The sequence below is a fragment of the Chroicocephalus ridibundus genome, chromosome 6 (assembly GCF_963924245.1).
Source record: "Chroicocephalus ridibundus chromosome 6, bChrRid1.1, whole genome shotgun sequence".
In the NCBI taxonomy this organism is placed as follows: domain Eukaryota; kingdom Metazoa; phylum Chordata; class Aves; order Charadriiformes; family Laridae; genus Chroicocephalus; species Chroicocephalus ridibundus.
Window position 1 is genome coordinate 8,879,041 of NC_086289.1, and position 14,116 is coordinate 8,893,156.

The following is a 14,116-nucleotide window of genomic DNA, read 5'->3' on the forward strand; positions in this document are numbered from 1 at the left end:
TCAGATCTTTACTTGAACTTGCTCACTCTATATGCCGTTTCGTCTACGACTTATTACTGTCACACCTGCGTCTTCACCTGTAAACTGATATGATACCTACCTACTGCTGTAAAGTGCTTTGAGTCCTATGGTTTAAAAGTTCCTAAAGCGTTAATTATTGAGCCAGCAAGAGATAATGAACTATATACCATACAGTTCAAAATGATGATTTTCGATTGCTTACTTATCTCTATACGGAATAAACATTAAATGAGGAAGTTACAAACTTTTTGAGTGCATTCATAATAATTCAACAAACAGCAGTAGAACATCAACTGAGCTGAATTTCTTTCAGACTCCATATGATAAATCTGCCTGCTTGGCTGCTTGGTCTGTAACAACGGTCTTAGCAATTAGATGGCCATATTCTCTTTAAGCAGATGGAACAGAGCTTAATGATACTTGAAACTGCCATATTAAAGGCATTTTTACGGTGACCACTTTTTTTCTTCACTTAGTGCAGTGGAAAATGGAGTCTGACAGAGATGACAGGTGATCTGAGGTTCATTTGAAAGCTACAGTTAGTATTGTGTGGTTTTGGTTTTTACTTCTGAGTGCTTCTTCCAGACCAGAGGTCTTCAGAGAGGCAAAAGATTCCATGTCCTAAATGGATTTAGCGTTCTTCTACGGCAAGGACAAAAATAAGATAGCTTTATTTTCTTCTGAGGTTTCTCAAAAATCCAACAACTTAATTTAAATTGTTTAGACCTAGAAATACTTAACATTAGCCTTCTGATAACTTCCTTATTTCCGTTTTCAGCTCTTACATCCAATAAAGATGTAATGCTAATTTTCAAGGTGTATTTCTTGCATTTTGGGGTTGTATTTCACTCAACGTAGCGGGGGGGGAAAGAACAAGGTTTTTCTTTTGTTTAAGTCTAACCATATATGTGTTCGAAATATTTGACTACCACACTTAAAATTCACATCACTGTGTACCGAAACTTTCTAAAAGGTGAGATCTGTATGACATTAAAGCTACGCTTGATACTACCCCTATAGTTAATGGTCTGTTAGATACTCTTTAATGTCCCTATTTCAGAGGGTTTATAACTTTGACAAAATTCTTTGCAATCTGAAACTAAGCATACAGGATAGCAGTCCAGAAAGAATTTTATTAGACACACACTCAAACTTTCGATAAAACAGATTTTAAATAAAGCCTTCCTTTGGTGCTCTTAGCTAAAAGCAAAGATTAAAAAGGATTTTTTGGGCACCTATTTATAACAATTTTTTCACAGTAAAATAATTCTTAATATAAAAAATGACACTGCAGAATAAAAAAGAAACGTAACATCTTCACTACAAAGAACTCACTATGTATTGATCTTTATTACTATTTAATTAAATGTTAAAGCAGTGGTGAAAGCTACAAAACAGAAATACAGTTTATGTCCCAAATAAGTTCTAACTCAAAAGAGGCACAGATATCAAGTTCCAGATTTTTTTATTGTGGGTCCCATTGTGAATAAGTATCTTGGATGGAAGTGTTGCAGAACTTTCTACAGGAGCGAAATTTCTACAGAGCAGAAAGGAGTTGGCAAGGCAGAAAGAGAGAGGGGAACATATAAAGAAAGTACCATTACCGTTTTGGTCAAATACAGAAGCGTGGTTTTGAAGCTAATCCTCTGTCCATCCCTTCTTTCTGTCTTTGGCTAGGTTCACAGAGAAGTTTTGGTGCACTAAACTCTTTTTGGACAAAATCAAACAAGAAATTCATGTGTTTCATGTGTGCACCATAATGCTACAATCCCGATGGGTCTGCGAGTGTTCCGAGGTATGTATGAGCAGTCCTTTGGAAAACTGAAGCATACACAGGGTAGGAATGTGCAGTATGGGAAAGCAGACTAAGTCTGGTTGGAAATCTCCTGAACTCCATACAAGGGATATGTAGGAGCCTCAGCTACTTCTACTGGTGTACCCCAGGGTCCTGAATTACTTTCTAACACAGACATAGCCTGCAATACTCAGCCTTATTAAAGAAGGTTTTTTAACAGGCAGTGCATTTGCATGCTATAACCGAGGTATCAACCTGTACGCTTTGAGAGCTCCTGGCTGTTGCACTAAGGTACCTGTTGTGCCAACCACAGTGTTGAGCCTTGTGTCTTCTGCCCTGCTCTTAGCAGTTCAGCTGTGACCCTGGGCAGCCGTGTGAGCTGGGAACAGCCCTGGAGGATCTGGAAGACTAGCCCTCCCAGTATCTGCCCCTGGCTCGGGAGCTGCATGGAAGCCCAGGACCTGGTCCTTCCAGAGCTAGGCTGTAGGCAGGCCTCTACCTGGCTTTGTACCTTGCAGAGCCTGACCTTGCCCTGCTGACTTGGCTCCATGGCTTGGCCCCCGTCGCTGCAGGCTCGTCTAGCGCTCGCTGTGCGGTGGCTGAGCCTGACGGCAGTCGCCAGCCCTGCTTTGCTCCTCTGTGCCAGGACCAGTGCCATGTGTCATCCCCAGCTCCCAGCTCGTCATCCCCTGCTGGGCAGCCCACTCCTGCTACTGCTCCCTGATACCTCAACAGATTTACTATTTCAAGATGTAAAGACATTTTGGCTTGAGAATAATACTAATTTAATCCATATTACTCAGACTTCGATAAAGCTTCCTCATTAAACCAGCAATCCTAAAACATGAAAGCAAATACCTAACCAGAGCTACTGAAAACAACGGAATCACCCATGTTAGTAATGTTATATATGTTTACATGTTTCTGCACGACCAAGAAATAGTCGTAGGGCAAATTGCAAAACTCCTCTACAACATAAACAGAATTTCTATTTACACCCATAAAAGGTATATTGTTACATTAATACAATATCGCTAGTTCTTGCTAAAAGAAAAAAACTATGTTAATCTACCCAAAGAAATATTAGAACCCCCTTAATTTTATCACCACCATTGAACGAATATATAAAGCATTTCTCGGCATGCTGACTTTATCTCAAAAGCCTCCAAAGGACTCTAACTTCCTGCAAAGTGAAACAATGCATTGTTAGATAATAGGTCATTTGACTCAAATGCTTGTAAACCTCTATGTCATGCTGGAAAGCGTAATTTTTTTCAACATGTCTGATATAAGAAATATTTATGAAACATCCTGATCTTTTGGGGCACATAATGCAAGTGTGCACATTAACGACATTGATAGAGCTCAACCTACATAATCAGCTAGTTGATGTGTCCATAATTATCATCATTATTTCAAAGAGTGTTTATTTTAATTGGATGGAATTTAGTGCTCCCTAAGGTGATAGAGTGGGCACAGGCAGGTCTTCTGAACACAAGTTTCAGCAGGACGCGAGGATATTTTTTTTTGCTTTGTTGCAGAATGATGAGTCTAAAATATATTTGTCAATATTTTGTTGAATTGAAGCCTGAGAATGCTTCAAGCCTCTACTAAACATTGTTTCATCAGGGACACAGACCCACATCTCTGGAAACAATGACAGCAGCTATTACTGTCATCCCTGTGGCTTGGAAGACGGGAGTCCTCCAGCGGGAGGACAGGAGTTCTCCTCTCAGCTCTGCCGCTGACTGGTATTGATCACCCTGTCCGCTTAGAGCCCTTCATATTGAAGAGATCTCATTTCTCTTGCCTTACAAAACAGAAAGTTTTGGTGGCACAGCGTTCACTTCTGGCAATGCTAGGCTTACAACCTCAATTTCCAGCAAGTCCAAATTTCATTCACTTAGCTACTCAAAACAAACATTCCTCATTTATGAAATTTTACTTAAGGCACTTGGATCACAGTACGGATAGTTCCCTTTTGTACTAGGCAGTCTTCCTACATGATGCAAGGAAAAACATTAATGTATACGCAAAAGAAAGAAAAAAAAGAGGTTGTTCAGTTAAATGTGTGTTTACGAAGTCCCAGAGATTCTGATTTAGCAACTAGTTTTGTGCATGTTGTTAATTTTCAGCTGACAAGCAGCACTGAAACTTGGAGTGGCAAACATTTGCAAAACAGTATTACTTTGTGTAGGTTTAATGGGTATCTAAAGCTTTGCTTTGACATCTTTTGGAGACCTGAGCCCCACTTCAGGAAAATGAAATTAATCACGTATCCATTTGGATCTCAGCATAAGCTGTTAATGGTTTAATTATGCTACCGTATAAAGCTTCCCTTCTTTCCCTTTCACTTCATACCATCCCTCTATCTTGCCCTTCTTCACACAAAAAACCCAAGTAACCTATAGTTCTTTTCTTCCCCTCACAAAGATTTTTATATACTTCCTTGTTAATAAACATATTGTTTGTTATGCTCAACTGAACATTGCTTTCCAGCATTTTCAAAGAAGTAGAAAGCACATTTGGAAACTATGAAATTATCCATTTCTATAGACACAATATAAATCTGAATGCTTTTGGGTACAACACAAAGCTTTTGGATCCAAACGTCTTTATTCCTGTATCATAAGATCCTACCATTCTTAGGCACAAATACATCTCTTGCTCGCGGTCCCCAGAGAAACAGAAGTGGAAGCAGGAGAGAGCAAAGAGATGCTAATAGATTTTTTATTTTTTTTTCAATTCTCCATAACCCCTATAGCTTCATCACTCTTAAGCCTTCCTCGAATCCACACACCCTATAAGGTCCCTCACATAACCCTCGACTCCACTGTATATCCCTAATACCTTCCAGGATAATTCCTTCTCCTCTATTCCATGTTCCCTAGCACTTTAGCTGGGCAAACAGCACGTACCACAGCCAGAGTGTGGTTGTGTTGTGGGGCTGATGGCGGGGTTATGCTGGTGGTTTGGGTAACACATATCCCCTAACTGGGAGGCTGACTGGAGTAAAGAACAGCTAAATGCTCAGCTCTCTTGGCTTTGCTCTCACAAATCTGGGCTTGCTTCCTCTAAACAAGACGTTGTAGAAACTGAGCACTTTTGGACATTGTATGTAAGTAATCCAGGTAAAGTTGGTGACTGGGTTCAGAAATTATTACCAACAGTCAGCAGACAGAATATTTGCACAAGTGTATTTTTCAGGCCACTAAGCTAAAATGTGATATTGGAAGCTGTGGAACTGTTTTCAACGAAGGAAAATGAGCATGGTTATGAATTGTGGTGGTTTTCAATACTGTGACAATGACACTAAGTGCCAGCTTTCTCTCTTTGTATTGCACTCAAAACTGCTCAGCTGAGAAGTGAACTTAGCAGTGGATGGCAGGCTGCTGTAATAGAAGCCTCACACTGTGCAAAAACTGTTGTTACTTTTTTGATGTTTCAGTTGTCTATCCAAATAAAATCATCCGGTGTGAATGTGCATGAGGAAGCATATGGTATGTAAATAAATAGCAGGAGGCTTATGCTAAACAAACTTCTACTTTCTCTCTTCCAACCTTTCTTTCTTCCTTTCCAAGTTGACCTTAAACATACTTCGAAGGAAAAACAGTTTCTCAACTATGTGCTTATATACGATAAGAAACAATAATGTCTAGTCCAGGGAGGTCAAGATCTCCACTGTTTTTACGAGTGATAGTTAACATAAATAATTCTTCCAGCCTCCTCAGCTCTATATATCTTTTCCTAGGATGTAGACGACAGGAATGTGTTTAATTAACTGAGGAGAGACAAAAGGCGTACAGCACTGCAGGATTATGAGATCTCTCAGAGGGTCGTCCTTTCCTTGCTGTGTCCTCCCGATTGCTCACAGACAGGGAGAAATTTAGACTTAGTGGATTCTTTCTCATCTACCCACCAGACTGACAGCCAGGAAACCATTCAGGACTGCGAGGCCCTCTTAACTCAACGCAAAGATTCAGAGAGCGCCGATGCCAAACGGAGAGCTGAGATCTGTGTTTGACTGACTACTATACTGTACCTTCAAGGGAATTTGTTCTATTACCATTTACATTAGGCATTATGGTGGTTGTGATATATGTCAGCTGGAGGTACCTTAAAAGTGATGCCGCACATTTCATATACAATACTGCTGCATGTTCAAAAGCTTTACAGGTTTGAGTTTAAGTAAAACATCATCTTCTGCATTATCTCAATGCCAAATCTGAGCAGGGTAAGAAGAATTACATTTTATCACTCTAAGGATGAGTCAAATTAGCCTCTTGCTGCCCTGTTCTTTGAAAAAAGGAGGAAAAAGACTGGTCTGGGATGGAGAGCTGGAGGCATTCTCAGAGAATCAAGCTTACTGCCAGTGGGGCAGAGTCTGGTACCAAATCTACTGACAGTTGCCCTACGCAACCTCACCCCTCATTTGGCAGCAGGTACCCCCACGCTTCCCAAGGGGTAGGATGAGCAGGAGGAATTCTGCCATGCAGTGATTGCTAGCTCAGACGTAGATCTCTATGTTAAAGATGTTTAAAGTTAATTTCTAAAAGAAATCTTAAGCTTTCTGAATCTTCCAAATATTTAACTTTCTAGACTTCATTTAAAACGAGTCTTTCTTATCAACCACATACCACGCCTATGTCAAACAGTGCTATTCATACCTGTTCACTAGCCCATTAGATTAACTTTTTTAAAGGAAGACATTTTGCTTTTCTCAGTGTTCATCCTTTCCTAAAAGCCTAAAGGGATACATATATACAAATAAATCTAAACAAAATAAATAAAAAAAAACCAAACAGAAATAAAAACTAGTAACCCATCTGATCACGTGATTTCATTAGACTTACTGTAGAAATGAAGATGGGTAAATCACCTATGCAACCATTACAGAATAGTTTGAAAGAACAATTGAGGGTACAGCTCATCCAACAAATACAGACATACTACAGCTAGCTTTGAAGTTAATAAGTGAGTTTTTCACAACACTATAGGTCAGCAGTATGGAAATTAAGTGAGCTGAAATAGCTAGCTGGTATTTAAGTAAAGATTTTGGCAGCTATCCTTAATGAAATCACATGCCAGCGGCTCCACAGTTTGAAGACTTGGATTAAGTCATCTAACTTAGTACACCAAAACCACCTTGTGCAGGATTTGAGAAGGAAAAAGACACAGATAAAGCTATAACAATATTCTGCACACAGGAAGATTTCACTCCCATTTTCTACCATACGAATAACTTGGAGTGTCAGAACTAGAATAACGGTAGGTTATATCTAAGTGTATAACCTCAGAACAGGAATAAAAAAAAAAGTCCATCAGTTTAATGAACTACTGACTAACTTGTCCTGACAGGTTCTTTTTGACATGTAACAATAAGAAAATGGGATCTTAGGTGGCCACACAGGACAGTGCTCAATCACATCCTTGCACCTCCTCTTCTCAGCCACCTGAGAATGTACACACATGCATCCAAGCTTCCAAAACCAAGACAGTTCTTCATCCACTCAAGCATCTCAATACAAGCAATACACTTCAAGATAGCTGTGTTCTACATTAATTATGCGAATTAGAAATCTGTCACTAAATTGTTGAAATAATTTAATGTATGAGAAACAAGATGAATCAGCTCACAGAAAACGTGAATCATAAATGTCACCTCTGGAAAAAGACTGACTAATCTAATGTTTCTACTCAAGCCAGAAAAGATCCTGCTTAGGTTTACATCTTGGTGATTCATTTTGTGGAAGGAAAAATAATTGATTCTGCTCTTTCACAGAAATGCAGTATGTGCAGTGTCATCAGTACGTCAACAATTTACATTTGTTTTACTGCACAAAGGAGTTTCAAATCAATTTCAAAGGCTGTACATTTGAAAAGCAGCCAGCTGGCTATTCAGAACTTTGAATGTGGTTGCCTTTATGTTACCAAGCAAATAGACAGACAACTGAACATAAAAAGAATTTACAGCAGTTAATTAGCAAATGCCATTGTCCTGCTAAACAAAAATTATTCCAACATAGTGGGATACCAGTCCCCTTAACAGACCCTCTTCATGATACTTCTTCCATAAAAAGTCTACGTATTTCTGTACCCTTTTAACAAATTTGTTTGTTGAAAATTTGGCTTTCAGATGGCTATCTAAATGTGTTAAGACAGGCAACATAAGGCAACAAAATGCTTATTTTCTTTCAAATGCTATAATAAGGCGTTTGCTAAAGCCTGGCAAAATATTCAGAGACATGTTTTATTCTGCAAGACGCGCTTATGGTACAGTGCAACTTCATGAAAAGAAAACAATTCAGTCTCAAATCAGCAGACCCATGTCAGCATGGGGCTACACCAAAACTAATACGATGTGTCTCTTACTGCAGCTGTCTGATCTCCAGCTTTCATGATAACTTGTTTACTGCCAGTTCTGAATAATGCAGAACATTTTTTTTTTCTTTTTTCTTTTTTTCCCTTCTTGGAAAATCCCAAGTGGATGGGGATGCTGCCAGGGAGCAAGCAGGTACACAATATGAGGGAAAGAAAAACAATCCTAAGGTCCACCAGAATGATATCTCTGTTCCTGCTGCTCTTCATTCATTGTAACTGACCCAGGCTCTGACCACCAGGTGCATGAAACAGCAAGGACATGTCTGAGGGCTATTCCAGGCTGGCTTTGAATCCCTCAGAGGTTCTATCTCGTTACTTATGTGCCCATACATTTTTCAACAAGACAAACAGTATGTAGGATCTCAATCAGAATCATATACAGAAAATTGAAGAAAGTATAGGTTTTTAAACCTGCCCTTGCGCTTATTTTTCATCTTGTGTGTAGTACTTGGCTTGCACTGTCTCCTATTCTTCTCCGAGTTCCAGTCTCCCTCTGATAGTCCAAGGACAAACAGCACCTTCATTCTAGTCAGGACAGGAACAGATTCCTGCCACCGCTTTGTCCCTGACACCATATTTGAAAACTCATTCACCTGTGCAGAAGATGACTTCACTTTCTAAAGGCAAAAGTATCATGAGGGGCCAGGTTTTGGGTCATATCTGGAATTTGAATACCTGAGTTCAAATCTTACATCGGAAGGTCTGCATGTGGCTTGTGATGCTGAGACTGAAGTGCTGCTGTGGCTAACAGGGATGTGGAACTACTCACGAGTCTGTTTTACCAGCTGCTTCTTCACAGGAGACAAGTTTCATTCCTTGCATATGCTGACACTTGTATGTAGAAATCTCAACAATTAAGTTAATAAAAGCTGTGAAATATATATGAAAATATAGATATTAAAAATATTTTTTTTTAAAAAGTGTAGAAAAATTCATAAAGGAAGCCACAAAGGTGTAAACTTGGTCTCAGCTGCTATTCTTTACTCATCTCAAAATCTGGCTTATCTGGATTTTGGGTTTGGTTGCTTCTGAAGACCCTTTTATAAATGCCACCCCATATAAATGCAGAACAGAGCAACTTCTTCCTAATACATAAAGCTCACATGAGAAGAGTGAGGGCAGTACTGCACCATACTCTAGGAGGCTGGTGTTGGTTATAACACGTATAGTCACATTAAGAACTATCCATACGCATAAGCATTTGGCTGTGATGAGTAGCTGGGATGAGATGGGATGCTGCATTCACCAGTTTCTAAAGCTGTTCTCAGATGGGCTACCAGGCAGCTGCTGTCTCAAAAATCTATACTCACAGTTTGCTTCTTTTCATGGTTCCTGAGCAGTGGAACATGGCAGGTAACACCGAAGACCTCACCATACAACTAATAAAGCAGCCTCCTCGACTGTCAGAAATCAAATTGATAGGGAGGGCTGCACTGCAGAGGTTACTAGTGGAGAGCTAACTTCTCAAGAAAGTTGATGAACATAAAATGTTTTCTATCTAGGTCCAGAAAAAGATGTCCAATGTCATGTTAAACCATGTTCACAGAAAACAGGAAAGAATGTCAGACTCTTCACTAATCTGTCCTTTCTACACTCAAAAAAAGTACCCAAGAGTCAAAACTGAAACAATTTTTCTGAGGTGGATCTAACGTTGACTGCTAGATGTTATTGTGCTTTTTTTAATTACTATTTTTGATGCAGTCTCCAATAATCATATATAATTTTTTACCTTACTTATTTGCCTCTATGTTTTTCCTGTGTTATCTAGCCAGCTTGTTTCTTTCTTTCGGTTTCTCTTAAAGTACAAGATGTAAGATTTAAACTTTCACAGTTTGTCCAAATGACAAAGGAGGGACTTAGTCAACAGTAATAATAAAAACAGGGCAAAAGAAGAGGAGGTTTCCAAGGTATTCAAGATTTCAACCTGTACTCAGAAGAATACAATTAAATGTAATCAGATGAAACTAATGAAAACTAATATTATATTATACAGCATAAATGTAATTAATAACTGTTATCACATTACTGCTGTAATATGAACACGTAACATAGAAACCTTCTCGCATATGAACTTTTTTATAAAAATTGGGGTTAGTAAGCTTCATTATTCTTTCCTCTGTACCTAAAGTCCATGAAATTTTCAATAATGTAAGCAAATTATTTGTCACTTTTCTAGAAAAAAAGTGGAAAGGAAATAAGAAATTAGAATAGTTTGGCACCCAGGCAATTTTATAACAGTAGAAAAATGCACATGTGGGCACACAGGCACATTGGAAAATGGCTCTTTTTTACAAATATATAGAGCAACTATCTCGGTGAAGCCTTGCTTAGGTTCTAGATACTAAAGTTCATGTTCATGACTGTTATTGCTAATTATTTCAATTATGCTAATAAAAGTAAGTATATTGAAGCTGGTAAGAGCATGAAGTAACAAAAAAGGGACGTTAAAATACTAGTTATCCATATACGTACTGATTTGGGATTATTAAAAAAAAAATCACCTCATTAAATGTATCAGTGTTTTCAAAATATGTTAAAAATATGAACTTTCCAACTCCTGCGAGGAGATACATGACATAGGCCAGCCCTGAATTTAAAGGTGAAGTATGAGCTGTGAAAGTTGAACACAGGGAAAAAGAAAACCAAATTTGTCCAAAATAAAATTCTGTTTGTCTGCTTTAAAAATATATTGATGCATAATATATTACAGAATTTTTAATCCATCTAAAATGACAGAAGTATCAACGCTTTTAACGGTTTTTCAGCCAGGCTGCTTCATAAAGCATAAAGAAGCACACTGTGTTTGATCTTAGAAGCTGAAGAAATTTCAGAAGAATTGATTTTTTCATATTTGCAGTAACCTAGTCATTTTTAATGCTTCACCATCAATAGATTAGCCAACATATAAAATCAATCTTTAATTCCGTGACAGGAAAAGAATTCTTTGTTGCTTGCATAATTGCTGTAGAAACAGTGGCTATCCTAATTGCACCACTGGAGTTGTAGGAATATAGCATATACCGAAACAAAGAAAATGCTGTTAAATGTGGATCATTTCCATTCTTCCGTTAGCACAGTGTTAGCGAACTATGACATCATTCTGCATTATACACAGAGCTGTCAGGAGAATAATACGTTAAAAATAAAAGAAACATAAGCATAGAAAATAAAGAATTCAAACTGAGGACTAATAGCGAAGGTCGGCATGAAAATAGGCAAAACCTCCGAGATCTAGCGTTAGAATGGTGAGACAGCGGAAAAACACGGACTGAAAGAAAGTACAGGCCTGATTGAGACCATGATAAGCTCCGAGTGGCTCTGATGATACAAGCTTGTTTAACACGAAGAACAGAAGTGCAATTCATACGCCTGAATAAGCCAGCTAATCTTGTTAGGATATGCATTCATGTAAAATTAGTCTCTGCATCTCTGTCTGAAAGAAGCACTTAGGCCTTTTTAATTTTTATAGCCTATGGCAGTAAACGATTGTAATCATTTAACAATCAGACTCTTTGCAATTCAGATCTGTTCTTAAGGCTGCTGCAAGTCCACGCTTCCAACCCAACAATGGTCAAACTGAACTCATTTGTTTTGACTCCCTATGTGCGATGTTTCGCATTATTGGAATACATTTCTCTGTTAAAGCTTCCTGACAGAGATCTAACACACACGTCGTGTCAGCTACAATTTTTTCCATCGCACAAAAAAGCCTGATAAACTGTGGCAACGTAGAAAGCCTGCTGCCTGAAGTCGCAACATGATCACATAATTATTGGCCACGTTCTCCTGACCTTTCTATTGCTAGTTCAGGGCCTTGTCTTATGATTATTCAATGATTCAGTTATAAAAGACTTCAGTACAAATTACACATTTTAAATAAAAACATTTATGCAAGAGCAGAGTGTGTCACAGTAACTTAAAATAAAAATCTGACTGGGGAATCTAAGTGTTTATTATCACAGTAGCTACACTGCTGGGCTTTTGTTACATTATCTGGCCTGGGAGATTTCAGTAATGGGATGGGGAAAAAGTGAGTAGCTGAGTAAGCAAAATTCTCCTTAAGCTTTCACAGAAACTTAAAACTAACCATAGTGGAACAAACTAAAACCTTGCAAAATTTCATTAAACTAGGTTACTTTGCATGCTTGCAAGATACGAAGTAAATTACACTCGCCATTAGAACAGAGAATATTTCCTAACAGGAATAAAACAAATTATAAATAGAAATCTGAATTACTCCACGAGCACTCTTTTGTATACTCACTGTGGATGCTAAGATACAGATAATTAGGATATGCAAGTTAATGTTGCTACTAATTTAAGGGAGCAGGTTAATACAATGTAAATTCACACTAATGTTTCAAAGGGACAAAATTTTCTTAACTGATACACAATCTCTTCACTAAAAAACAAAAAGAGGGCCAGATGGGTGTCTCGCACCATTGACCTCAATGGAAACCCAGGACAACCTACATCCATAGAAGGTGATGAAAGGACTCCTCAGTGAATCAGGGAAAGAGTTTAATATTCCAACACAACAGAACGATACGAATTGTTCATTGAATACCTACACCTCCCACATTACCCCCACTGTACGGAACCATGCTGCTTTATCCTCTATCCCACTTGTGTAGGCAGATATAAAGCATCTTTGTCAACCTGTGGCAATACCGCTCAACTATTACCTTAAAGATCTGGTCAGAGCTAAGTAACACAAACTTAATCTCCCTTAACTCCAAATGAACCACCACAGCTACGTTTTCCATGCGCAACAATTCCATTTGGTGGTTGTCTTCAGTCTGCTCTTGAACTTTTGACTCTTTTCCACTGTTTGTTGAGGAAAATTTTAACAAATGTAAAATTGCTGCAGCGAGAGAGGAAGAGAGAATAAAACTGAGGCTCCAAACATTTAGGAAAATCTGACTGCATGGCAAATGGATGTATGATCAATAACACAGAGAGAGAGAGAAACACATTATACAAACACATTGAGAAATATTCCAGATGTCAGCAACACTAAGCTTCAGACGTCAGATAACAAATGCAAGAGTACGCTCAGGCTTTGATGTTCAGCTCTGCTTTGGGCAGAAGGTTGTTAAGATTCTCTTTTTAGCAAATAATATTTGCTAATACAAATTTGAATACTTTGGGTTTTCTACAGTATTTTGCTAGTGACACAGAAAGTTAGCTAAGTTAAAATTGTCTGTGTCCTCACAGGTATTTTTTCCTGAAGGTAAAATTGAGTTGAATGTGGCACCATTTTATATTTACATACTTCACATTACAAAAACACCTATTATTGACAAGGCGTGTATTTCATTTTAGATATCTCTCAAAATTTTAGATGATAATGTGTTTTAGCTAGAAAAGAAGGTGAATCCATAGAATCATCATTCTAATGTTTTATGGAAGCAAAATTCAAAAGACCATATAATCAAAAAAGTTTCACAGAAAAGGCCAAGCTGTTAAATCAGATGACTATTAAAAAAGAACAGGTGAAATTAATGACAAGCATTGTACGATACGTTGATAATAGAGCCTGGTGAATTTACACAGCAACCTAAATGTTTCCAAAATACATTATGACAGTTTACTCAGCAGTTTGATTTAATTCCAGATTCCTTCTGATCTTTCAGAGAAATAAGGGATGTCCCAGATGAATAAGCAAGAGGATGTCCTAGAACCTTGATGTATGCAAGGAAATCACAACAGTAAGTTAAAATATCTGTGATGGCTTTGATGCTGACAATGCCTTTCAGCAAAAGACTATCTAGACCACCAAGGAAATGCAGGCTAAGACCAATTCACAGCATTTGAAGCCCCAAAGTAAACCAGATTATAGTGTCTCTAGCATTTTTAGCACGCATTTCCATTAAAAACAGATTAAGAAATTTTGTTTATACTAATGGGAAGTACCTC

At 38.1% G+C, this 14,116-nt stretch overlaps 1 protein-coding gene across 6 annotated transcripts in view; it reads right to left on the reverse strand.

Annotated features, from left to right (window-relative positions):
* Positions 1–14,116, reverse strand: part of ATRNL1 (attractin like 1) — a 527,881-nt gene that overhangs the window by 193,806 nt on the left and 319,959 nt on the right. Inside the window, exon 27 of one of the 6 annotated variants that reach the window (XM_063338746.1) lies at positions 628–663. The exons of the other annotated variants lie outside the window; for them this stretch is intronic. Within the exon in view, the coding sequence (XP_063194816.1) occupies positions 643–663 (21 nt within the window). The 3' untranslated portion in view covers positions 628–642. Of the gene's footprint in view, positions 1–627; positions 664–14,116 lie in introns of those variants that run through there. 6 annotated transcript variants of the gene reach the window in all.